Source organism: Ictalurus furcatus, chromosome 18 (genome assembly GCF_023375685.1).
Source record: "Ictalurus furcatus strain D&B chromosome 18, Billie_1.0, whole genome shotgun sequence".
In the NCBI taxonomy this organism is placed as follows: Eukaryota; Metazoa; Chordata; class Actinopteri; order Siluriformes; family Ictaluridae; genus Ictalurus; species Ictalurus furcatus.
This window is the reverse complement of record NC_071272.1, coordinates 22,786,692-22,810,306: the sequence shown is the minus strand read 5'-3', so window position 1 is coordinate 22,810,306 and position 23,615 is coordinate 22,786,692. Positions and strand designations below refer to the sequence as shown.

The 23,615-nt window shown below is 45.5% G+C and overlaps 1 protein-coding gene across 3 annotated transcripts; it reads right to left on the bottom strand.

Moving 5' to 3' along the window:
• Window positions 1–1,092: 1,092 nt before the first annotated feature.
• Window positions 1,093–22,069, bottom strand: nsd1b (nuclear receptor binding SET domain protein 1b). Of its 3 annotated transcripts, none has more exons than XM_053648516.1 (23): window positions 21,590–22,069; window positions 21,269–21,440; window positions 17,310–17,454; window positions 16,879–17,018; window positions 14,761–16,690; window positions 14,569–14,681; window positions 14,198–14,474; window positions 13,254–13,354; window positions 13,109–13,154; window positions 12,417–12,583; window positions 12,134–12,241; window positions 10,851–10,974; window positions 10,543–10,743; window positions 9,506–9,685; window positions 7,592–7,748; window positions 7,100–7,305; window positions 6,749–6,861; window positions 6,371–6,640; window positions 6,177–6,293; window positions 5,956–6,097; window positions 5,704–5,810; window positions 5,200–5,401; window positions 1,093–4,214 (listed from the first exon to the last, which is right to left on the bottom strand). In XM_053648516.1, exons 2-23 carry the CDS (start codon window positions 21,269–21,271, stop codon window positions 3,703–3,705), a joined length of 5,361 nt encoding a protein of 1,786 aa, XP_053504491.1. In that variant the 5' UTR covers window positions 21,272–21,440; window positions 21,590–22,069; the 3' UTR covers window positions 1,093–3,702. The 3 variants fall into 3 exon arrangements, with proteins under 3 accessions (XP_053504491.1, XP_053504490.1, XP_053504492.1); XM_053648515.1 differs by having other exon boundaries at window positions 21,603–22,069; XM_053648517.1 differs by lacking the exon at window positions 21,590–22,069 and having other exon boundaries at window positions 17,310–17,451; window positions 21,269–21,580.
• Window positions 22,070–23,615: the final 1,546 nt, after the last annotated feature.

The window sequence follows — 23,615 nt, the reverse complement described above, 5'->3', positions numbered from 1 at the left end:
TTTGGGTGTAGGTTGTGTTCTACCAGCAGGTGGCGCAAAATGAAGCGGTCGCACTTTCAGGCGAGTCGTGTGCGCTGTTCAAACGGCTTGGCTCACGTACTCTAAAAGCTAACACGGACCGAGCGTGGGCAGGACTGAAGGTTTGAATCGAGTAAAACCACAGCGTACGCTTATGATTAAACGATCAGTCCGTACAGGATTTCACAGAGTCTTTTCTATTGTTGCGGCCAAAAACGCTCGATTCTGCTGCGGCGTTTGCCGCTTTATTTTGCGGAGAACTGGAATTGTCTTTCGCAGCGATGTTCGTTGGTAAACGAGACGTTTTAGCTGCACTCGCTTTCGAGTGCGTGAATCGAAGAGGGTTTTGGCTGAACGCGCGTCGCGATTTTACCAGCCTGTACTCGCTGCTGGACGCTGAACGCGACGTCAGACGACGCGTCTCGCGTCCCGAATCTGCGGAAAATCTGCGCTACTCTGGAAAAATTGCGAGCGCCTTCGAATGTTGCGTGTTTGCTTGATTTTGGGTTCGTTTCTGCGATCGCAAAAAAAAAAAAAAAACGAAATCGTGTAGGGACTGAACAATGTAATAACAGCAGAATAAACGCTGATTTAATTAAGCGGCTGACTTTAAAATGGCCGACGCTGGTTTTCACAAATCACTTTGCGATTATTAGGGGGCCAAGCACTGAAGATCATGTAAGGAATTTATGTTCTTTCAGCATGTAAAGATGCTGTGATTTGCCCGGCAGGAAGGCGGCCATTTTGAAATTGAAAAAAGGGGGGGGGGGTTTGCCTCTTCTCCTACAAATTTTCCCAAATGGTCACGAAATTTGTATCGTGAGACTTTTATGTATTGACATCAAATGATATATTTAGCAACATGAGACAAGATTTGCAACTTGGGAAGGCTACTGAGAACAGGAAGTGGGGGGGGGCGGGGGTTAGACAGAAAGTGCTTGGCCCCTTTAATCGCTGCTTGTAAGCTGTACTGTATTTTTTTTTGTGATTACATAAAAATCAGGCTGTGCTAGCGTCCGTGTTAGCGTTTAGATTTTGAGATTGTTATTATTATTATTATTATTATTTTACATTTTGAGATAATTCTTTTGTGTGATTAAAGAAAAGCAGTCTGCACGATGTTAGCTGGTGGTCCGTTAGCCTCGAGTGCAAAACTACAGAAGCACAAAGGCATAAATATGATTTCCATCTATCTGGTACACATACTATAAATCTAGAACAATATACACTCACTGACCACTTTATTAGGAACACCTGTATCCTTGCTTATTCAGTCAGCCAATCATGTGGCAGCAGCGTGATGCGTAGAATCATCCAAACACAGGTTAAGGGTTTGGGTTAATGTTCACATGAGATCGGCGTGACTTCTCAGTGTTGTTGGTGCCAGAAGTTGCGCACAGGCCCGTCAAAAGTGAACGGAAGGTTGGAAAAACCTCATCGCACCCATCTGATGAATTCTGATTTCTGCTACAGGGTCCGATAAGAGTTTTTGCCTTCAAAAGCACGATTCCATGGACCCAACCTGCCTTGTGACGACAGTTCAGGCTGGTGGTGGTAGTGTAATGGTGTGGGGTTGCTTGGTTACTTGGTGCACATTGTTGCCAACCGAATGCCACGACCTCTCTAAGTATTGTTGCTGACCATATGCATCCCCATGTCCCACAATTGACCTATCTTCTACTCGTATTGCTCTCCGCTTGATATATCGCTTTGCTTTTGTATTTCCTCATTTCTAAGTTGGATAAAAGCGTCCGCTAAATGAATAAATGTAAATGTAAATCTTATGATTATCCAGAACCATAACGCGCCATATCAGAGAGCACCAGGAGAACAATGAGTTCAGGGTACTTCAACAGAAGTACCGGTAGAGCACCTTTGGGATGTGGTAGCACGGGAGATTGTTGTCAATATCAACAGATCCTCCCGTGCCACGGAGGATCGAGGCTGTACTGGAAGAAAAGCGTGAGTATCAGTACGGTGTTCCTAATAAAGTGCTCGTCGAGTGGATATCACAATTCGATTCAGCTTTAGAAAGACGCCCAAGCCTCCCTTATTAAGAACCTCCGCTGTGACATTCAGCGAAAGGTCACTCAGTCGCATCCATGACTTAATTACTAATTACTCATTTGATACATTTATATTTCAGAAGACAGTGGAAGTGTCCAGAACTCGTGGAAAACAGTTAAAGGAAAAAATCCACCCTGAACGCCTCGCCTCGCGTGTTAATCCTTCTCATTAACATGTGATCTTCAACAGCATTCTGGATTTATTTTGGAATCAAACTCTTCAGCGGTTTTCTCCATTACCCACGATGCCGTTCGACCGCCCGCCGATGCTGAAGTCGAAGCCCTACCTCGCTTCATCTCTCTCTGACCAGAGCGATGCAGCGACGCTTTAGTACTTTTAGTCTTGCGCTCTCGCCTCCTCGTCTGTACACTCGCTTCACGCTGATAAGGTTCTTAAATTTCGACTTTCTTTCACGCTAACACGCCATCGAGTATCGCCGCGCTGCGTTCGTGCGACGCCGACGACTCCACGCGTCGTTCACGTGACGTGAACGGGCTCTTGTTTTCACGAGCTACAAGTTATCCCTTACGCTTGAGATCGTCGAGTTTCAGTATGAGCACGTTTAATGTGTTTCGAGGTGGACTTTCCGTAAAAACAGTTACCTTAGGAGATCATTGCGTTCGTGCCGCCTTCCGAGCACGACGGCGTTTCATCTCAGGAGTGCGAACGCTGCCCAAAATCGCCGCCTCGATTTACAAATAAAAACAAAAACAAAAAACGCACGGCTGGTGATTATGACACCAGAATAACAACGTATTGTGTAACTGATTTAAGACACTAGATCTAATTACTGCAGTTAACGCGACGGGTTAAAAACGACCTCTTTTAACATGAGCGGCGAGCGGCGTCCGTTTCGGTACGAGTGCACGTTCATAAGGCATTATAAAGTCAAACGGTGGATGCACGCTGTCGAAGAACGTCTCGTTCGGCGTATCCAGCGTTGGGGTGTGTTTTTTTTTCCCCCACGCGGTTCTATATTTAAGAATCTTTCCCGTGTCTCGATGTTATCATTTTTACGAGCGGTCATAATGTGCAAAACCGGCCCTCGAGGAGGATTTTCTACGTTACGTCAAACTATTTCTCTCAGAAATAAACACCGTTACGTGTCTTTTCTGTCGGAGGGGATTTGAAGGAATCTGAATCTCTTTGAGATTTCCGTTAAAAGTGGTTTGTAAAGCGGTAAGTGCAGACCACGGCTTCGGGCGATGCTGGGACAGCGGCTGTGGAGCCCGGGAACGGGGATTCGGGCTGTTTTTGCGCTACGCTAGCCAGCCAGGGCTCGTACTGGAAGGATCTAAAAGTGGTGAGTGCAAAAACTTTATCGCGAGGAACAAACGGGAATTTGTTAATCGGTCACTAGGACTGAAGTGGACTTTCAGACGTGGTCTCTGTCCTGAACGTCACTCATTTCGTAATTCGTTTCAGAGTCGTCCGTTTTCTCAAAGTGTCACGTTTCCATGCTTCGCACGTCTACGTGTAAATCTAAGAAGCGCCGAATCAAAAAAAAAAACAAGAATTGATTAAATTCTAAATCCACCAGGGTTGATGATCGTTTTTTCCGCTTTAAGCGGCGTCGAAATCCAATTCTACGGCTGTTCCCTACGTTTCTGTAGAAATTCACACGGCCTGCGTGACTTTCGGACGCCTTTTATACCGCGTTTCTGACCGAGTGCGTTCGTTAGCTTCCTCTACGATGATCGCACCGTCCTCTTCCACGTCGTCCTCCTGCTCCAGCGGGTTTTCGTCTTCCCCGCAGGACGATATCGGCGAGTACGGGCTGGTAAAGGCGACCGCGAGGGAAGGACTGGAAGGAGGGCTAGAGGGCATCAGCAAAGCGTCGGAGGATTGAAGAAGCGGACCGGAGTGGCACGCTGGGAATTGGTAAAGCGGTAAAGCCTTCACCGGGTAGGCGTTAACGTGTTCCGGGAGGTATTCGCGGATCTCGCCCGGTTCTAGAGGCTCGGGTCCGCACGGGTCGTGTTCGCTGCAGGACAGTCGGCCGTCCAGCTTGGAGATGAAGAGCATGCTGTCGCGGTGCTCCACACAGTAGGAACTGGGGCACATCTCGCAGAACGAGGCGGCTTCCTGACCACACAGGTCACACTGGTGCCACGGACACTCCCAACGCCCTACACACACACACACACACACACAACAACATTACACACTTGCGCAACAATAACATAAACACAGAATTCCAAAGCACACCGAAAACACCTTTTCTGACATGCACGTACACTCAGCGGCCACTTTAATAGAAACACCGACACGTTCAAGGCAGTTATCGAATCAGCCAATCGCGCGGAGGCGGCACAGGAAACGATTTAATCCGTAGCTTGTGTGAAGCTGTTCGTTCAAGAACTGCCTGGCGTTTTAAATGCACTCATTGTGTAAAACTGACTAAAGATTGCGGCGTCCTAAATGGCTTCGACTGCGGAAAAGACGACCACTCGAACACACCGTAAACAAATAGTAGTCGTGCGACCCCTAGTTGCAAACTAAATTCACCACAGATGTTGGATGGGATTTGTTTATGTTTTCTCTAAACCCTGAAACACATTCCTAGGCGGAAAAACATTAACGCAAGGGGTGTAGCTTCGACCGAAATGTCTGAACGATGCCGCGCTGAGAGCACAGAGAGCAAGCGACAAGTGAGAAAGCAGCATTTCGTTACTTTCTCATTCTCATCAAATTAGAATGATTTGTATCGTGTTGGGATTTATACTTCGTTGTAGGCCGATCGTTTAATCGCTTTTTGTTTTCCTTCTCGTCCCGCCAAAAAAGTCCCACGTTTGAACCCGATAGCAATCACACACTAGTGCTCGACTAGGTCGGGCATACGCCGATAGATTTTATTTAGCTCGGAACGTTCTATAAAGTGACGGTTTCGCGTCAGCGCATCTCTCCTGAGGAAGGGGGCGTGGAAGGGGGCGGGGTTTTCCAAGGTGTCGGTTAATATCGGCGAATACGAGACACCTACGCAACTGTCGATCGTTCTAGATTCGCATGTTGTGTGCCATTTTTAGTGAAAATGCGTATCTTTGGAACGTCATGTACACGACGTAGATTTCATACAGACACCCGAACGCCGCTCTGTACGTATTTAGCACTGACCTGCAGGTCTCTTGGTCAGGTTGAGACAGTCTGCGTGATAAACCTTTGGACACCCAGGTCTCTTACATGAAACCATCTGTCCACCGTCTCCACAGCTGAAGCACTCGTCTTCTCGCTCCTTGGTCAGCTCTTGCTGCGACTTGCGCTTTACGTGGCCTTTCCTCTTCATCTTACGGCCCTTGTCGTCTGCGGGAGGGTTATTCTGAGAGATAACGTAATAATCAGTATGGCAATAACGACGACGATAGCGGTGATACTGTTTAAGAACTCATTTCCTGCTTTCTACTTGCAGACCTTTTCATATTATCTTTTGAAAGCTTTTTCAACTGAAGCTTCTAATCTATCTGTATCAGCTTGCGTCTGTTACGCTGACTATCGATGGATTTTCCCACGTTGTTCGAAAACGGCGTAATGTTTACAGCTCGAACTTCTCACTTCGGAGTTAAGTTGAAGTGTTGCAGTGTTATTATTAAAAGCCCGTGGGGTTTTTTTTTCTTCTTTTACCTTTGGTCTTACACCTAGAAAGCCACTGCAGTTCGGCGCGCCGCATTTACACACGGTCTTCCCGTTGCCCAGACACTCGAGGTTATAGTTGAACGTCAGCTCGGTGCCTTTAGAGGAAAGAAAAGATAGTGAATATCGATCAATACTAATATCGTTAAAGGTACTTTAGGTACTCTGACGCGCCGACGAGGATAGCTTCGTGAATTTTCCACGCAGTTTAGTAAACACACACTCAAAGTCCACACTCCTCACCAGCAGCAATGTCCACCAGTGCAAACAGTCCGACCCGGGTGTCTCCGTTTACGGTCCATTTCTGGGTCTCGCAGTTTGGCTGGCAGCTATGGTTCATGAATCTGGCCTGGTTTCCTTTAGGTCCGGCGTCAATTATGCGGTCCTACCAGAAAGAAACACGAGATGAGAGAGAGTAGTGCTTTTTTACTACTCACTCGAGGACACGGTCGTAGAGGTGTCACCTTGTCTAGAGTCAGCAGGTAGAAATTCCCAATGTCGTTCTCCTGCGCCCGCTTGATCCGAGCTCGGCATTCCTCCTCGTCGATCACCTCGCCGACGTACTCGCTTACGAACGCGCCCTACGGTGTAAGGCATACGGATTAGTCGTGTTTTTAATTCGACCGGACTGAACCGAGGCGTTCGTAACTCCGCCTACCTTCTTGATGTCGTGACAGCAGCGCAGGCCCCAGCCCCGGGACAACGTCCTGAAGATTTCCACCTGCGAGTACTGGCGCTTGGTGAAGCACTGGTTCTGGCACGTCTCCCCCGCTGGGCAGACCTGAGGGTGGCATTCGTAGAGGAGCATGCGGTTGATGCACTCCGAGTCCATGCCGCAGGGGTTCTCGTCCGTCGCTCTGCAGTTGCAGCGTGGGATCTCGGACAAGTCGGCCGTAATGATCTGCACTTTGCCGATCGGTCGGTTCACCTGTTAGATCGGTTCAGATGAAGCCTGAACTGCTTCAGCTTGGCATGTAATTAAACGCTAGAGAGAGAGAGAGAGAGAAAAAAAACTCCACGTCTGTGAGGTTGATACCTTGATGTGCTTGTAAGGAGGAGGCTTCTTGTCGTTTCTTCTGTCCTCCTGGAGCTGCCGGAGTTCCTTCTCTGCCTGCAGTTCCCGGAATCTTCCGGCGGCTTCGTCCAGAGCTGGCGAAACCAGAAACACGATCTGAATTACAGCCCCCTCCTTTTTTTTTTTTTTTAACAATCTAAGAGAAAATCTACTTTTTAACCCTCTGAAGTCACGCCTTTTTTTTCATTCGTTCATATTCTTTATACGGCTTTGTTCTTGCCAGGATTACGGTGGACCCTGGAGCGATGCTATCCGCAGTGCCACTTACACCAGCGCTTTATTTATTAAAAGGGTTAAATGTAGGAATGATACCTTTCCTGTAAATGGAGTCGACCCCCTTTCCCATTTTGTCTTTATTGTTGGCGTCTCCTTCCATGTACGGAAAGACCCGAGCCTGGTACGTCCACAGGTAGTCGTTGGAACCGAAGAAAAGGACCGGAAACTCGCCGACGTCGTGCCTCATCCGCAGGATATTTTCCGGAACGTCCTTAGGGTTGCTGACTTCAGCGGGCCACCATCTGACGGAGCAATAAAAATAAACTTTATCATGGGAATAAATATGATCATCTCAGGATATTCCCCAACACTGCCAACATGCGAGTATTTAAAAAAAAAAATATATATATATATATATATATATATATATTCATGTATATTATTACATTATTATTATTGGTAGCAGGGAAAAATATCCCCTGAAATGATTTTGAAAATGAATATGATTATTAGGTTATTATATGTCAGAAAAGCAGTAATAATAGTATATTTGGAAGAGCGTGGAGTTCTGTCGGTGCTGATGCTGACCTATATCGACCCACTTTCACCCACACCACTTCTTTATAGTGTGGTTTCTTCCCGGCTCGACAGTCGTTACAGAACCAGCTCCCCTCGGGCATGTCGATGTTCAGACACTCACGGTGGAAAGCGGCGGGACAGGACTCGCAGCAGAGCAGGCTACCTCCTACGATTACAAAGATCCCAGACAGAAAACTTTAATCAGCAGTGATCCTGACCCCTTCTGCTCTCCAGACCTGCCTGGTTCTGTCCTGATGCCCTACGTCTGGTTGGAGTTCTCGTCACCTGGAAATCGCTCGCTTCAGCTGAGGATGGCTCCAAAACAAAACACTTAGAAACAATGAAGACGGCTGTGGACTGCAATTGAAAAAAAAAAAAACGGTTTTGCTACGATAGCTTTAGGACTGCGAATGCTACGATAGCTTTAGGACTGCGAATGCTACGATAGCTTTAGGACTGCGAATGCTACGATAGCTTTAGGACTGCGAATGCTACGATAGCATTAGGACTCCGAATGCTACGATAGATTTAGGACTGCGAATGCTACGATAGCTTTAGGACTCCGAATGCTACGATAGATTTATGACTGCGAATGCTACGATAGCTTTAGGACTGCGAATGCTACGATAGCTTTAGGACTGCGAATGCTACGATAGCTTTAGCACTGCGGATGCTACGATAGTTTTAGGACTGCGAATGCAACGATAGCTTTAGCACTGCGAATGCTACGATAGCTTTAGGACTCCGAATGCTACGATAGGTTTAGGACTCCGAATGCTACGATAGCTTTAGCACTGCGAATGCTACGATAGCTTTGGACTGCGAATGCTACAATAGCTTTAGCACTGCGAACGCTACGATAGCTTTAGCACTGCGAATGCTACGATAGCTTTAGCACTGTGGATGCTACGATAGTTTTAGGACTGCGAATGCTACGATAGCTTTAGCACTGTGGATGCTACGATAGTTTTAGGACTCCGAATGCTACGATAGCTTTAGCACTGCGAATGCTACGATAGCTTTAGCACTGTGGATGCTACGATAGGTTTAGGACTCCGAATGCTACGATAGCTTTAGCACTGCGAATGCTACGATAGCTTTAGCACTGCAAATGCTACGATAGCTTTAGCACTGCGGATGCTACTATAGCTTTAGCACTGCGGATTCTACGATAGCTTTCGGACCGCAAATGCTACGATAGCTTTAGTACCGCGAATGCTATGATAGCTTTAGCACCACGAATGCTATGATAGCTTTAGCACCACGAATGCTACGATAGCTTTAGAACCGCGAATGCTACGATAGCTTTAGTACTGCGAATGCTACGATAGCTTTAGCACTGCGAATGCTACGATAGTTTTAGGACTGCGAATGCTACGATAGCTTTAGCACTATGAATGCTACGATAGCTTTAGGACTGCGAATGCTACGATAGCTTTAGGACCGCGAATGCTACGATAGCTTTAGGACCGCGAATGCTACGATAGATTTAGGACTGCGAATGCTACGATAGTTTTAGGACTGCGAATGCCGCAAGCAGTTTTGCACTCGCGTCTCCATCAGTGAACAAAATTACAGTGCGTATGAAAACTGTAATGAATTTCCTGCACTTCTGGACTATATAGCACACAGTTATAGTCGGGAATTATTTATAATCGCATCATTATTATTATTATTATTATTATCACAGAGTCTGACCCGGATGAGGATGGGTTCCCTTTTTGAGTCTGGTTCCTTTCAAGGTTTCGTCCTCATATCGTCTCTGGCTTGCTCATTAGGGACAAACGTAGACACTGAACATTTAGACGTTCTGAATTTATACATAATAATTCGATATACAAAACTGAACTGAACTGAAAAGCCGTTTCTTTACCGACTGCAACACTGGACATGGTTAAGGCGAGTAAAGCCGCGGCGACTGACCTTCCGAGCAAACGAAGCACCAACTGACGTTGACGTGTTCGTGATTGCGGCAGCCCTTTCGTGGCACGAAGTGGTTGGGACAGAGGATGCAGTTAGCGGACAAGACGACGCTGCCAGCAGGGATGCAGTAATCGCTAGCGTGGTATGCAACGGGGCATCTGACGCAGTGGATCAGTCGACCTGTAGAGGGCGCAGGACGCAGGAAAGTCATTCTCTACCTGATGCTTGATATAAAGAACTTATTACTACTAGTAAAACGATAGCAATGATTACCGCGTTAATATATCGTTCTAACTGAGTCTGATATTCACTTACATGTTTACTTATTTATTTACTGACATGTGTATTTACTTATTTATTTACTTAGTTTCATTTTGGCCTTTTTCAATTCTGAATATTCCACACATTGTACTAAAACGGTTCAAAGCATGTTGTATTATATTAAAAATAACATCATTTTGCTTGTTTTCAGTTTTAGATCGATTGTTTAGAAAGTTTAGATTAAAAAGACACATTGGTGGGACTAGAAAAAAATGTAAGCGCGTTATATTAAAGCGCACCTATTATGGTTTTGAAGCGTGCCTACTTTTGTTTTAAATGTCTCATACATTTAAAGTAGATTTACACGCATCCGAGGTCACAAAACACTTTAACATGCTCATCATTTAAACTGCGGCGTTACCCTTTTTCCCTTCAGTGTCACAAACGACTCGTTAAACGATCCGTTCTAAAGGACTCGTTCTAAACTCCTCCTTTCAGAGAGCATACTCTGCTCTGATTGGTCAGACGTCCCAATCTGTCGTGATTGGTCTAGCGCTGTCAGCGAGCAGCTGATGAAGACCAGAGGTATTTACGCGACGCAAAACAATAACCACGGATCGCTGGTGGCCCACCTGGGCATCGTGACCTCCGTAACTATTTTAATTACTTTAACGTAACGGTCACGTAAGCGCTCCGTACGCACGTGCTATGTAATAAACCTGTACTTACTGTCGTTTCTTATATTCGTTTGTTTGTACGACTGAAAGAATTAAGACCTTTGTAAACGGAGGGGTTGCTCGGGTTGGTGATGAAGCAGGCGAGACAAGCATGGAGGGAGCAGCGGAAGCCTCGGTTTAAAGGCACCGTGAGGGCGTGGCCGGCAATGCACTCTCCGTGGTAGAACTTCCCGCAGGCAGGGACCATGCAGCGCCTCACGTCGTCGTCCAGCTTCTTACACATGAAACATTCGTGTGCGCCTGGAATTCACAAACACACCTCTTTGCTCAGTTACCGCGTACAGGATTGAATGAAAGATAAAGTCACTGTTCTACCGATGCGTCTGTGCGATTGTGTCAACGCCCACCAGAAGTGCACTGCTGACACAGAAACTTCCCGGTCGGCGGCGCGGTCAGGCCGACACATTGTGGGTGGAACGTGCTGCAGCACTGGCCTTCACACAGAAGCAGCTCTCCCTGTTTCTCACAAACCTACGCAAACACACATAGGTCCCCTCAGACAAGGTCCTCAGTTTAACGCTAGTAATCAATGGAAACTATTTAAGAGTTATGGCTGCAATCAGCTGTTATGGAAAATGAACTGACTGACAAAGCTTCTGGAATAGCACAATAATAGCAGATAGCAGATCATTAAATATTTTTTATATGTTTGCTATTTAAGCTTTATCTTCGTAAAAAAAAAAAAGAAAGAAAAAAGAAAAAAGTCTTCAATTACGACTCCATATATCCTATATTCCATTCCAGGGACATTTTTATATATAAGCCGATGTTCCGTCGGTCTGCTCGCAGTGACACGTACTCACTGCCCCATTTAGCGCCACAGAGTTAATATTGCACCTAGTGGTCACAAATAGGAACTGCAACAAGTGTTATTTGAGGCTAGTTGGGGTGGGAATCACGCTGCCCCATGCATGCTCTATTTGGGCACATTTTCACTGCACGGGAAGCAGAGGAGAGGACAATTCATACCAGGGTTGCCAAGGTTATGTTTTTTATGTCAAATTGGGCTAGTATAGAAATATTCAAGTTCTTGTATTTAGAGCAAGGAATTAGAATTTGATCTAATAAATCTCTGTGAACAAAGGTAAAGTGCAAGCAATCGTAGACCACGTGTCTACGATGTACAGAACCGTTTCTATTTTATGACATACTGCAAAAATTGCAAGAGGGATTACGGAGTGGATTACGGAGTGGATAATGTGTATACATCAGAAACGCGTGTGCACCACAGTGACCGTGTTTCCCACACGACGGCTGAGGAAAAGAATCGAAATATGTCTCCCGTTTCCGACGACTGGTTTCTCTGCGCTGGTTACACATCTTTTGTGTGGATTTTGAGAGAGAAATTTAAAGGAAGCCCTGGTCAGTGATATCAGCACTTCTGTGTGCGTCAACAAAGACATGTCTAAAAACCGCTCAACGCCGGCTGCTAGACCGTGTGCCGTCAAATCTCAGCGGCCTATTATGGAGTTCACTAGTTAGTAGAGTATAGCAAAAGTCAAAGTCAGGAATCATAGCCTCTCGACATCATTTTCGAGTCATGTCGCTATTAACGTTGTCCTGCGTCACCAAAATCTACGTTCTCTAGCCGCCGCCGTTACTACGACAAACCGATCTAAAGAGAACTGACCTGACAAACGCCGTCTTTCGGAAATACGCCACTCCCTTTCTCCGCCGACAGTCTGCTATCAGCCGATTCATTTTTCATCTCAGAGCAGTCATCAGTGGGGTCAAATACCTGCATAACAAACAGGAAGTGCTTTAGTGTGCGGTACAGTCAAGCAGCGTTTAATGAATTCGTTGTTATCATCTGTAAAGTGAACCTGGAATATTTACACGTTAGAGCCCGACATTAATTCTCGGTAAAACACAGCCATAATATGATTTCACGAGGTGGGTTTTTAAACGCTGACCTCAGATTCCAGAGTGTATTTGCCGTCCTTGGCTGTCTCAGGGTTAAGTGTGTCAGGGTTCGTAGGAGTGATATCCGCCTCCCTCTCTGTACTCTCTGAAATTGGGACGTTCTCTTCAGGAGCGAATACAGCAGGCTGCTTGCTCTTACTTTTTGATTGTCCAAAGCCTATGTTTTGGGACAGAATAAGAATGACACAAAACGAAACCACAGTCTGGTGGAGCCCAGAGTTGACATCTGTTTCCACAAGCCCGTCCTTCAAAATAACAGAAGGAGAGAAATGTGCTGTAACAGTATGCAACTGTGGAAGATAATGCGATGAGTGTTATGAGGACAAATATTTACATCATGGTTAGCGTTATCATAGTCGTAACTGGCAAAAAGAAATTCCGGAGATCTGCCGTCTCGTCGTTAAGATAGCAGCCAGGTCCGTAAGTATTTGGACAGCAACACCACTTTCGTCATCTTGCTCTTGTCCACCGCCACGATGGAGTCGAAATGGAGCGATCGAGATGTGAGTGAAAGTCCACTTTTCAGGAACGTACCAAATGGATTTGGCCACGCCTGAAGGAAAGATTACGAAAGACCGTGTCGCTGTCCAAATACTTATGGACCTGACTGTACGTTCTAGAAGAACTGCGCTACGTTTGAAAATACTGAACCTGAATTTGAAATATTCGCCGACTGACCAACCTGAATGAGCGGCATGTCCTGAAGAACCGTTCCTCTGGGTTTTCACCTACCAAAGAATTAATTCGATTAAAATAATTCGATAAATTAGTCTCCTGAGACGTAGACTGACGGCTAGGCTAACGTTGTAAAGTCCTGTCACACAAACCTTCTTTTTTGGCGTCAGAATTGGTTCAGCTTCGATTGAACTCTCTAGAATTTTCTTGGTGGGTTTCCTCTGCCTCTTTGTGCTTAAACAGATGCCATCGCCTGAAGAACACCAAAGAGTTTGCGACATGTTCATAACTCATACCAAAGGAAAATATGTACTTACTTCAACAAATACAAAACATACACCTTAATGCTGTTATTAAACTTATTTCTACTTCCTTTTCCTTCCACGTTTCCGTGCTACTTGTACTAACAGTCACCTCGTGACTGCGACCATACGCCTATAAGAAGGTCCCCGCTACGTCACCCTCTTCCTCTCGCCGTCGTCCTGAGCTAGACACACTATTTACATTAGATGGCCAAAAGTTTGTGGACACCTGGCCGTCACACCCATATGCGGTTCTGACACAACCTGTTTACACGAAGTTTGAAGCGCACGATTGTATGGAACGTCTCTGTATGCTGTAGCATCCTCATTTCCCTTCACTGGAACTAAGAAGCTCCATGAAGACGTGGCGTGTGAAGGATGGAAGAGCACAGGACCCTGACCTCAACCCCACTGAACACCTTTGGGATGAACTGGAGCTGGAGCCTCCTCACATCAACATCCCAACATCGGCGCCTGACCTCGACCTCGCCAACGCCCTTGTAGCTGAACGGACACGAAGCCCCAAAGCCACGCCCCAAAAATCTAGTGGAAAGCCTTCTCGGAAGAGTGGAGCTTATAATAACAGTAAAGAAGCGAATAAATCTGTACTGGGATGTTCAATAAACATGTTCGGATGTTACGGTTAGGTGTCCACAAACTTTTGGCCACACAGTGTATTTGGTCTGAATTAAGATCGACGCCCTTTCTCGGCAAACAATTGGCTAAGGACAAAACATTTGGCTAGGATTACCGAACTTTTCGGTTTTTTCGACAGCACGTACAGATTCACTTACCAGCGGTAGAACAATTCTGAACCGGAAGCTGTTCCTTAAAACAATTTTCTCCATACAGGGAGGTTTCTGTTTCTGGTGGCGGAGTTAGTGTGTCTACAGCCATAACCTGGCTCTCTTGACACGGAGGATTTTCTAGCATGGGAGGAGTCTTAGACCTCTCTTCAGGGGGAGGAGTCTGAATTTCCGGTAAGGGGTTCGGCGCACGTCGTATCGCTCCTTGATGTCGCTGTACGCCTGAGGATTTCTCCGTCATATTAACAGACCTGTTTTTAATAACCTGAGAAAGATATGCGATAATCGGTATATGATTGAACGTTTAAAAAAAAAACACAAACGCGGGTTTAATTTTTTTTAAAAAACCCCGAAACTACCTTCTGCAAGGATTCCGGTTGCTTCTTCGCTTTCTTCTTAGTGGCAAATATGTGGTCGTATTCCTCTGTCCACTCGATGAGTCTTTTGCTAGGCTTTCTGATGCGTTTGCTCTCTGGCAAAGACAAAACTCGGAGTCACGATAAACAAAACTGTTAGGGAGCTAATTACATTTCTTCTAGCGCTCATCTTACCTGTGGGGAAACTCGAAACCTCACAGGTATTTGGAGCTACGTTTGCTGTGTTTACGGACATCTCTTTAGCTGACGCAGACGATGTCGGAGTCGTCGTTTCGGCACCAGGCTCCACGACGCTTTTCCGTTCTGAAGGTTGCCCTGGTCCTTGCTCACTTCTGATCTCCGCCTGCGACACCTTCACGACGTCCTGCTCAAACTTCTGCCAGCGTTTTTTAGGTACACTGCCCAAAAAACTATTCTCCGAGTTCTCGGCGAGGGGTTTGGACCCCGGCGAAGGTGTGTTTGCATCCGACTTCCTGCTACACGCACGTGTTGACAACTCCGAAGGCACAAAAATGTCATCAAGGCTCTTCTTCACGGCCGCTTGACTTTTTTTGCTAGGTTTTTTAGCAGATTTCGGTACAGTAGAAATGCTCGGGCAACGCTGAACGACACAACCGTTGACCTCTCGCAGATCAGGACCAAACTTTGCATTTGTTTTGTTTTGCTTCGACTTAAAAGCAGACATTTTGCTCTGTCCGTACTTCTTAAGCCCCGCCCACGTGCAGCGGTCAGTATTATCCTTAACGCGACCGAAACGACTTTTCAGATCTCGTTCTGAAATCGTCGAAGGCTCCTCTTTAATGAGTTTTGTCGCGGGTATAGTTTCCATGACCACGGGTCGGCCATCTTTTTCTCGACTGTCATGTATGTCCTTTAACAACATCAGGAACGTGCTATATTTATAGTTTGCGTCTGGACGAAATCTGGCCGACGTTCCGTTTTTTTCGTTTTCCAGCGACTTGAAGGTTATTTCTTTCATGTCTTCGCCGTCCTGTATGTTTACACGGAACGGAGATGCCGTGGAAAACGCCGATGCCTCGGACGCTCGAGTCTCTTGTTTCACTTCCGACGCGTTGAAACCGAGTGGTACGGAAGATATCGAACAAGATTCGTCCTCCGACTTGACAACGACCTCGTTGTCTTCCAGATCAGACGGATTGAGAGGCGCCTTGGGAACGGCGTCGGATTTTGCTTTTAAATCCGCGTTTAAATCGGGCCGCGCTGAAATTTTCGGCCGTCTCGATTTGACTTTTGTCTTTTCGGTAGACGCACATCTTGTGACGCGTACGTCGTTCTCACTTTCACCGCCTGGCAGAGTTTGTTTAAGATCTTGGCTAGACGTCTGCCGGAGCCGAGCGTCTTCCATTGCTTTTAGTGCTCTCGTCATCAATCGACTGCTAGCTGGAAGACACGCAACTCTCTTGTCGAGAGTTTTCTTGGTGTCCACAGATTGGTGTTCGAATCCCGTGACTTGGTTGTCTCTGGACTTCATACTCGCCGACTCGGGTATCTTGATCTTACATGATACCTTACCAAAAGAGCAATTAACAGATTTAATTCCCGCACGACTAAATACCCCACTGGTTTGTCCTTTTCCAGCTTTGCTGAACCACAGACCACCCTCGATATTTTTCTTCGCTTCTTTATCGTTCTGGCTTGTCACCTGCCCTACAGGCTGATCGGGAGTGGAGTTCAGCGAGGCTCGGCCACCTCCTTTGGGACATCGGCGAATTTGCGGCACGGAGTCGATGTCGGAATAGGGACTATCCACCACTTCTTCTGTCTCGGTCTTTCCACAGACAAACTTGTCGTACTTTGCGAAAAACTCCGCCGAGGACTTACTTTGCTTCTTTTTGCATTTGGACTTCGTCAAAAAGTTCTGGTCTTGATGTGAAATCTTCCCGTTGACTTGCCGACCGTTTCCAGGGATTCCCAGGAGCAACCGGGAGTCAGACACCTTGTCTTCTTGACCTTTCGTTTTTTCATCGATTGAACACTTTTCTGTGAATTCAGAAGTTATTACAGGTATCCTGGGCTTATCCAGGAAATGCGCCTCAGCTTCAGCTACACTACAACTCCAAGAGCTTAGAAACCGCTTGGGTACCTATAAGAGAAGTACAAACGGTGCGCAAAATAAGATACCAAGTGAAACAGCGATTCATCTAGAAGTTTTATGTGGGGGAAATATAGAGTTTATTATTACAGTTATTTATTAAAAACGATTACGATGAAATGAGAAAAAGATTGATGAAGAATGACGACGACGATGATGAATTTTCAGCTTGGTCTTACCCCTCTCTTTGGACCAGGGAGATTGTGAAACTGATATTCACCAACAAATACATGCATGGCTTTCTCGGAGACCCAGGCCAGTTCCTCAGGTTCCCCAAACGTCTTGATGTAATACTGGCGACAAGGATTATCCCTCGGCTCTGATAAACCCACAGCACAGGAAAAAAGAAAACGCCTAAGGTTTTATTTCTATGGGAATAGGTCGAACTCTCGAATTCTCTCTCTCTCTCTTTTTTTTGTTTTGTTGCTAAAGTCTTCACTCTTTAAAACCGGAACTGATAATACCACACCAACATTTAGCACAGCTATATTAACTAACTATCATGCAAAATGCACAGTACTACTGTAAACTGCAGAGTCCGATTCCACATTTAACCTACCAGTAGATAACATGTTGTACTAATTTACAATGTTATTCCAAACCAACGTACCTTTTATTCTGTGATACGTTTCCGATGCAGGATCGATGGTCACGCGACATGGCCACCATGGTCTACGGTTGAACTTGGCCCAGATAACTTCACCTTCTAGGTACTTTAATGGTGGAAGAGGCTTTGACTTTGAGTTGTTGATCTGCTAATAGAAAATTGTTTCCAATGAACGTCATACAAGAAACAAACCTTGATTCGTGTATACGATGACAGATATCTCTCAAAACCAATCTGTAGCGAAAGAAAATAAATCAAACAAATAAAAAATGACTACAGTTAGTTACAAGTGTTTCATTATATTGGTATTAATCCAATTATTGGACTCTAAGGTAAATGATGTGATGCAGACAGACACATGTTATGTTTCATATTCACAGATAAAAGCCCAGTCGCTCTGAGGAAAGAATTTCCAGTTAAGACTTTCTATTGACTGTAATCTAGTGTGTGAATTTAAGGATTATACTGCACGTGACTTTTCAGCAATGAAATATTTCTTCGTTTATTTACAGGCATTACATAAATTCCACTGACACAAAGGGGAAGAAGAAAAAAAAAAAAAAACAGGCTTAGAGACACTTGAAAGAGGTCTGTTTTTGGAAACGACTGCTTCACGTGACTGTAATCGACATGATTTCATTACGTAGTAACGTAAGCAACAATCTGAAGTCAAAGGGAAGTGTTGTTGTACAAATAGTCAAACGACAAGCTAACTAGCTAGGAAACTAATCAGGTAAACAATCAAACCTGTATTTAATGGAAAAATCCACCGTGGAGAACTGGCATATTGATCTTTATTATTAGCGTGTGAGTTTCAGTTGTGCTTAAAGTGACCGATGCGGCGGTGCTTTAGTACTTTAGTCTGTCCGGTCCTCTCACCTCCTCGTCTGTACGCTCTGCTCAAACAGAACGGCTTCCGAAGCTTCGACTTTCGTGCTAATAGCGTATTCTGGACCGTTTAGTCCGAAGTTTGCTGTCTCCACTGCTTTTACATTGGATCTCTCGTTAATATGACGAGCAAGAAAATGAAGAGCAAGAAAAGAAGTTCTTGTGATTTTGTTTTTAGGCGCGAACAGCAAAACCAAACCGATACACTCTATGTTTGAGATTGGGGAGACAACCCACCACCCCAAAAAAAGCTATTACATTCTAATATGTAGTAACAATAATAATAATGATAATAATAATTATAATAATAAACTGCTAGTCAATCGACAAATTAGCACCGGAAAAGCTAAAAATATCATAAATATTTTAATAGAAACGAATGTAATTTCAAGCTGGAGTTTTCCATTAAGGACCGCAGTGTGAACGCGAGCTTCTAATTTGAACTGATGACACGTTTTAGTAATAACCTTAAGCTATTTATAACATGCAATCTATATCTGCGCGTACGCTTTACTCATTCCTTAGTAAGTGTTTGAGTATTCTTCATGAGGGTTGGTAGATCTTCCGAAGAGTGGAATTTCTCTTTAATCAACGTAGCGTTTGCCATCGTAGACGTAATTATGCTTGGTTTGGACGTGACTTCAAAAACTACACGGAAGCAGAAGATTAAAAACGAGAACTTGCCGGCGTAACGTCATCGCGGACGCACTCCAGACAGCCTGGATCGCCGTCTCCGCCTGACTCTTCGGCGCGGTTTCCATCTTGTTTCACTGACATCCAGGCTTTTGTTCTTCTTTTCCCTTTAGACAGACTATGGTGTCTATCCAAAATGGCGAATCTTTGCTTGGGATTTGTAGACGGAGAGATATCGTCTACGGGGATGCTACGCGGCTTTTCGTGTGAAGACCTTGGGCCCGTGTCTTCGTCGTCCTCCTCGTCCTCAAACAAAATTGACTCGAAGTGTAAGCCATTTGCGAATGGACTGGACGAATCGAGACTGAACGCTGGACTGGGAGGAGACATGCAAGTGTTACTGTCAGTTCTAGTTTCAGGCAAAGCCGTGTCCATGTTTTGTAACAGAGACAGGTTCGGCAAGCTTAAAGCGCCATGGAGTCAACTCATTCCTCTGGCGCTTGTGGATCCCTGTATGTGAAAAAGCAGATCCAGAAAGTTCTCCACGAAGGTCTGGAGGCTTTTCAAGGAACTGTAAAGTACTCAGTAGTCCTTAGTTCTGCGCTGCTAAGTGGAAGTGAGACATGAAGGTTGGGCTTCAGGCCAGGCGTCTTGACTAAGATGGGTGATGTTTTCCATGTGATGAGATCTGAGGATTTTCAGCTCGTCTGGAGGACTACTGACGAGCCGAGCACCTGTACTGGCCACTTGCCTCGGAGACACCTGGGACACAATTCATTCAGTCAACATTTCTGAAATATGACAAATCAATATATGACGGTTTATTAGGTACAGATAACTACACTGATTGGCCCTCTTATAAGGTATTCCTACCTATTCCTATGGCATTCCTATATAGGTACAGAATTACTACATGTTTGTGAGGGAAGAACTTTGGTGCTATTGGTGCATGTAGACCATTTGGAGCTATGCACAATGTCCGCTCCACCCTACCCCATCCATCCATGCAATAAAACCATCGAGGCTGAATAGCTATTACTTGGAGAGTGAACCGTCCGTGTCATAGCAGTGTCGTAGGTGGTCATAAGTGTCGAGGTGTATAGTTTGTTGGGTTTTTAAAGCGCTGTGTGTACTTATTTCCCACATAACAAGACACACACATCCATCCATCTGCTATACCGCTTATCCTTCCTTCAGGGTCACGGGGAACCTGGAGCCTATCCCAGGGAGCATCGGGTACAAGGCGGGGTACACCCTGGACAGGGTGCCAGTCCATCGCAGGGCGCAATCACGTACGCATTCACACACCCATTCATACACTACGGACACTTTAGACACGCCAATCAGCCTACCATGCATGTCTTTGGACTGGGGGAGGAAACCGGAGTACCTGGAGGAAACCCCCGCAGCACGGGGAGAACATGCAAACTCCGCACACACATGGCCCCGGTGGGAATCGAAACCCCGACCCTGGAGGCGTGAGGCGAACGTGCTAACCACTAAGAAGTGGAAAGTCGGAACTCTGAATTACTACAAAGTACGAGCAAAAACATGGCCGCCTTCATTTTGATCTTATGTCGTCGTAATCCACCCGTCTCGTTTTCGGACAATGTGAGGAAACCGGAGAACCCAGAGGAAACCTACACAAACCCGAGAAGTACTGTACATGCGAAACTCCACGCAGGCGCTCACCCACCCGAGCTCAGGAGCTGTCGGGTGTTCGACGTGTACGCGTCCGTCAAAGCGCCAAGTTAAGGAATACAAACGCCATGCGCCGTTTCTGCTAAACGTCCTTTAGGTCTTCACGAGTGATCAGGAACACACGAGCGTACCCGTACCAGTGTCATGTCAGCGCTGTGCTCGGAAAGGTCAACACGCATACCGGTGGGTAAGCAGTGGTCCTCATGTGGACCCTTCACCTACAAAATGCACCTTTACTAATGAATAATCTGTTTATGAACATACACCATGGACATTGCAGAAGCGCTGACTGAACGTGCAGTAGGACTTCTGCTGTGTGTGTGTGTGTGTGTGTGTGTGTGAAGCCGCCCTTGCGTGCTCCGGGCCGAGGCGCACATGTATGACACACTCTAGTGACGAGTGCGAGTCTGTCATCTTTCAGAGGAAGTGAAGAAGTTAAACGCAGTTACGATACGATACCGATATGGCAGCACCACGGCGGCGCGAGCGACCGCGCGCGCTTTGGAAATCATACAGGGGCAGGCAGCTCGCGCGAGGTTCTTCTCTCAATAGACGTTTCGCCTGATACCGTTCCTTTAGTTCTGTCTCTCTCTCTCACACACACACACACACACACACAACCTTACAGTGGTCACAACCTGCATACGATCCCGTTATAATAAACCGTGTTGTGAAGGAGTTAATGAAATGCATCCCAAAATAAATAATAATAATAATAATAATAATAATAAAATTCTTACCATTCACATCTCGCACGCGGACGTGGACACCGAAAATCCTGCGCTTTTTGCAGTCGAAATGGCCTTTTCCCCCAATGTGTGAGTGCCTCAGCAAATCCCAGCAGCAGCAGCAGCAGCACTAGGCCGAGAAACCTGAGCACATATTCTTGACAGTGAAGCTAGCGGCCCCTTTCTAAACAAACCCAAAGAAACACAGCAAAAGACGTCCATTACACACACACACACACACACACACACATGCGCACGCACACACGCGCGCGCACACACACACACGGTGACATAAACACGTCCCCCCTGCGCCGTGATTCAGAAACACATTACCGGTGGATCTTACTTTCTCTCCATTGAAACGGTGATGGTTTCCTCGGCGTGCCGACCTGCCCCCGGTTGTGTCTCGAGTGTGTGTGTGTGTGTGTGTGTGTGTGTGTGTGAGAACAGCCAATCCAATCCGTCGCGGGCTCTCCAGCCTCGCTGTCCTGCGCTACATTTTGTTACTTAAAACAGTTCCTAAAAACACACCTGCTACTCTTAGTAGTCTTCTTCTTCACACACAAACGCTACAATGTCATACACCTTTAAAAAGTGCTTTGAAGTCACGTCATCAATTAGACACATGTGGGTTCATACAGTTCCTGCTGAACACTCAGGCTCAGGTTATAGGAATAGTTTAGATATGTGTATGTGTATGTGTGTGTGTGTGTGTGTAAGGTTTATGAGGCGGCGGGGTGACACAAGTTGGTTGTTTACTCGGGACCGAGTCCTGGGCAGCCGCTTCAAAATGGAGTCTGCTGCCGAAACAGGCCACAAAGTGTTAAAATCTCAAATGGGAGAGTCGGATAGAAGAGAGCCCCGGTGGAGACGCGCGTGAAGCTGCGACGTTTTCCCGTCAAGCACGAGCTACATCAAAGGTCGAAGGAGGCCATTTTGTCAATCGATGACACATTTACAGATGGTATCAGTTGGAAAGGGTTTGAATCCAGACACATGAAGCTCTCTCTCTCTCTCTCTCTCTGTGTGTGTGTGTGTGTGTGTGTGTGTGTGTGTGAGTGTGTAAAAGCAGAGCGCACCTTATAATAAACCATGCTCCAACTATAATTAAAATAGTCGCGTGCGTGTATAATTCACATTTAAGCTTCCTTACTACATTTCACACACAATCTAGTTAACACCCTGCCATTTTTTTTTCTTCAAGGGAGGTGGGGAAATGGAGCAGCCGACACCATCTTTCTTTTCTTTCTTTCTTTCTTTTTTTTTTTTAACAGTCCACCATGTTGACTCATTTCTTTAAAAAAAAAAGAAAGAAAGAAAGAGAGCGCGCGGATAATAAAAACGATCTGGTCCTAGTCCTCTTATCGAGGACTCTTTTATCTTCCAGAGGAAAAAAAAATTAAACCCTTAAACCCGTGTATTAATCAGAATTAAGACTTCATGCTATACATTGGGAAATAATCGCACCCTTAGTTGTCTTTTATGATTAGTTTCAGTTTGTCACGTCGCATTTTTCCCCTTTCACGTGCTAAAAACTCTTTTCTTTTTTTCTTTTTTTTTGAAACCTCACACTACCGCACTAAATAGTATGCGAGAAATAGTACTCCAGCTATAGTGTGACATCCTATTTAGTAGGGTAGTATTAGGAAATGGACATGGTGTAGGCCTGGTCCTGACTGACTGAACAGCGACTCGTCTGGAGGAAAGTAAAACTGCAGCTGTAATCACAGTCAAATAAAACGCATTCAAGTCCAAGCTGTAACTCAGCATAGTGTTGATTCAATATTTTGGTTTGAAAAAAAAAGAAAAAAAAAGAAGAGGATATTTTTATGAGCCTCCGACCAAAATTGTGGTTGGATCATTGGTGGTTGGATCACCTTTCCTTAGCTTTCAGAACTATATAATAGTAGGCTACAGATACATACCTAATATAGGCCAAAGCCAGGCGGCATATTCATTACTGGATAATGCTGGAATACGAAATACTACCATAATATTGGATTCACAGAATTTAACCACCGGTTTATGACTTTGCTGACAGAAATCGCTGTTCAGCCCTCAGACGATCAATAACTTGATATAGTACTGGACTGAAAGCTTTGCACAAGACTGCGATAATTGACAATGTAAAGTAAGTGCTTCTAATGTGTTATTCAGGTTATCAAATCATTCGACCATGTGGCAGCAGCACAATCCGTAAAATCGTGCAGGTACAGGTCAAGAGCTTCAGTTAATGCTGTTGATTGGTCTACTCTACTGCATAAATGAGCAAGTGTACAGATGTTCCTATTAAAGTGGACGGTGAGTGGGTATGAAAGATGAAAGTTGTTCTATTAACAAGTTATACCACTGTTATAAC

Excerpts from the sequence above, each read along its gene's own strand:
- nsd1b (XM_053648516.1), bottom strand. Across the intron at positions 14,475-14,568 it reads AACCGGAATCCTTGCAGAAG|GTTATTAAAAACAGGTCTGT; the intron begins GTAGTTTCGGGG and ends TATCTTTCTCAG. Across the intron at positions 6,641-6,748 it reads CTCCTTACAAGCACATCAAG|GTGAACCGACCGATCGGCAA; the intron begins GTATCAACCTCA and ends CCGATCTAACAG.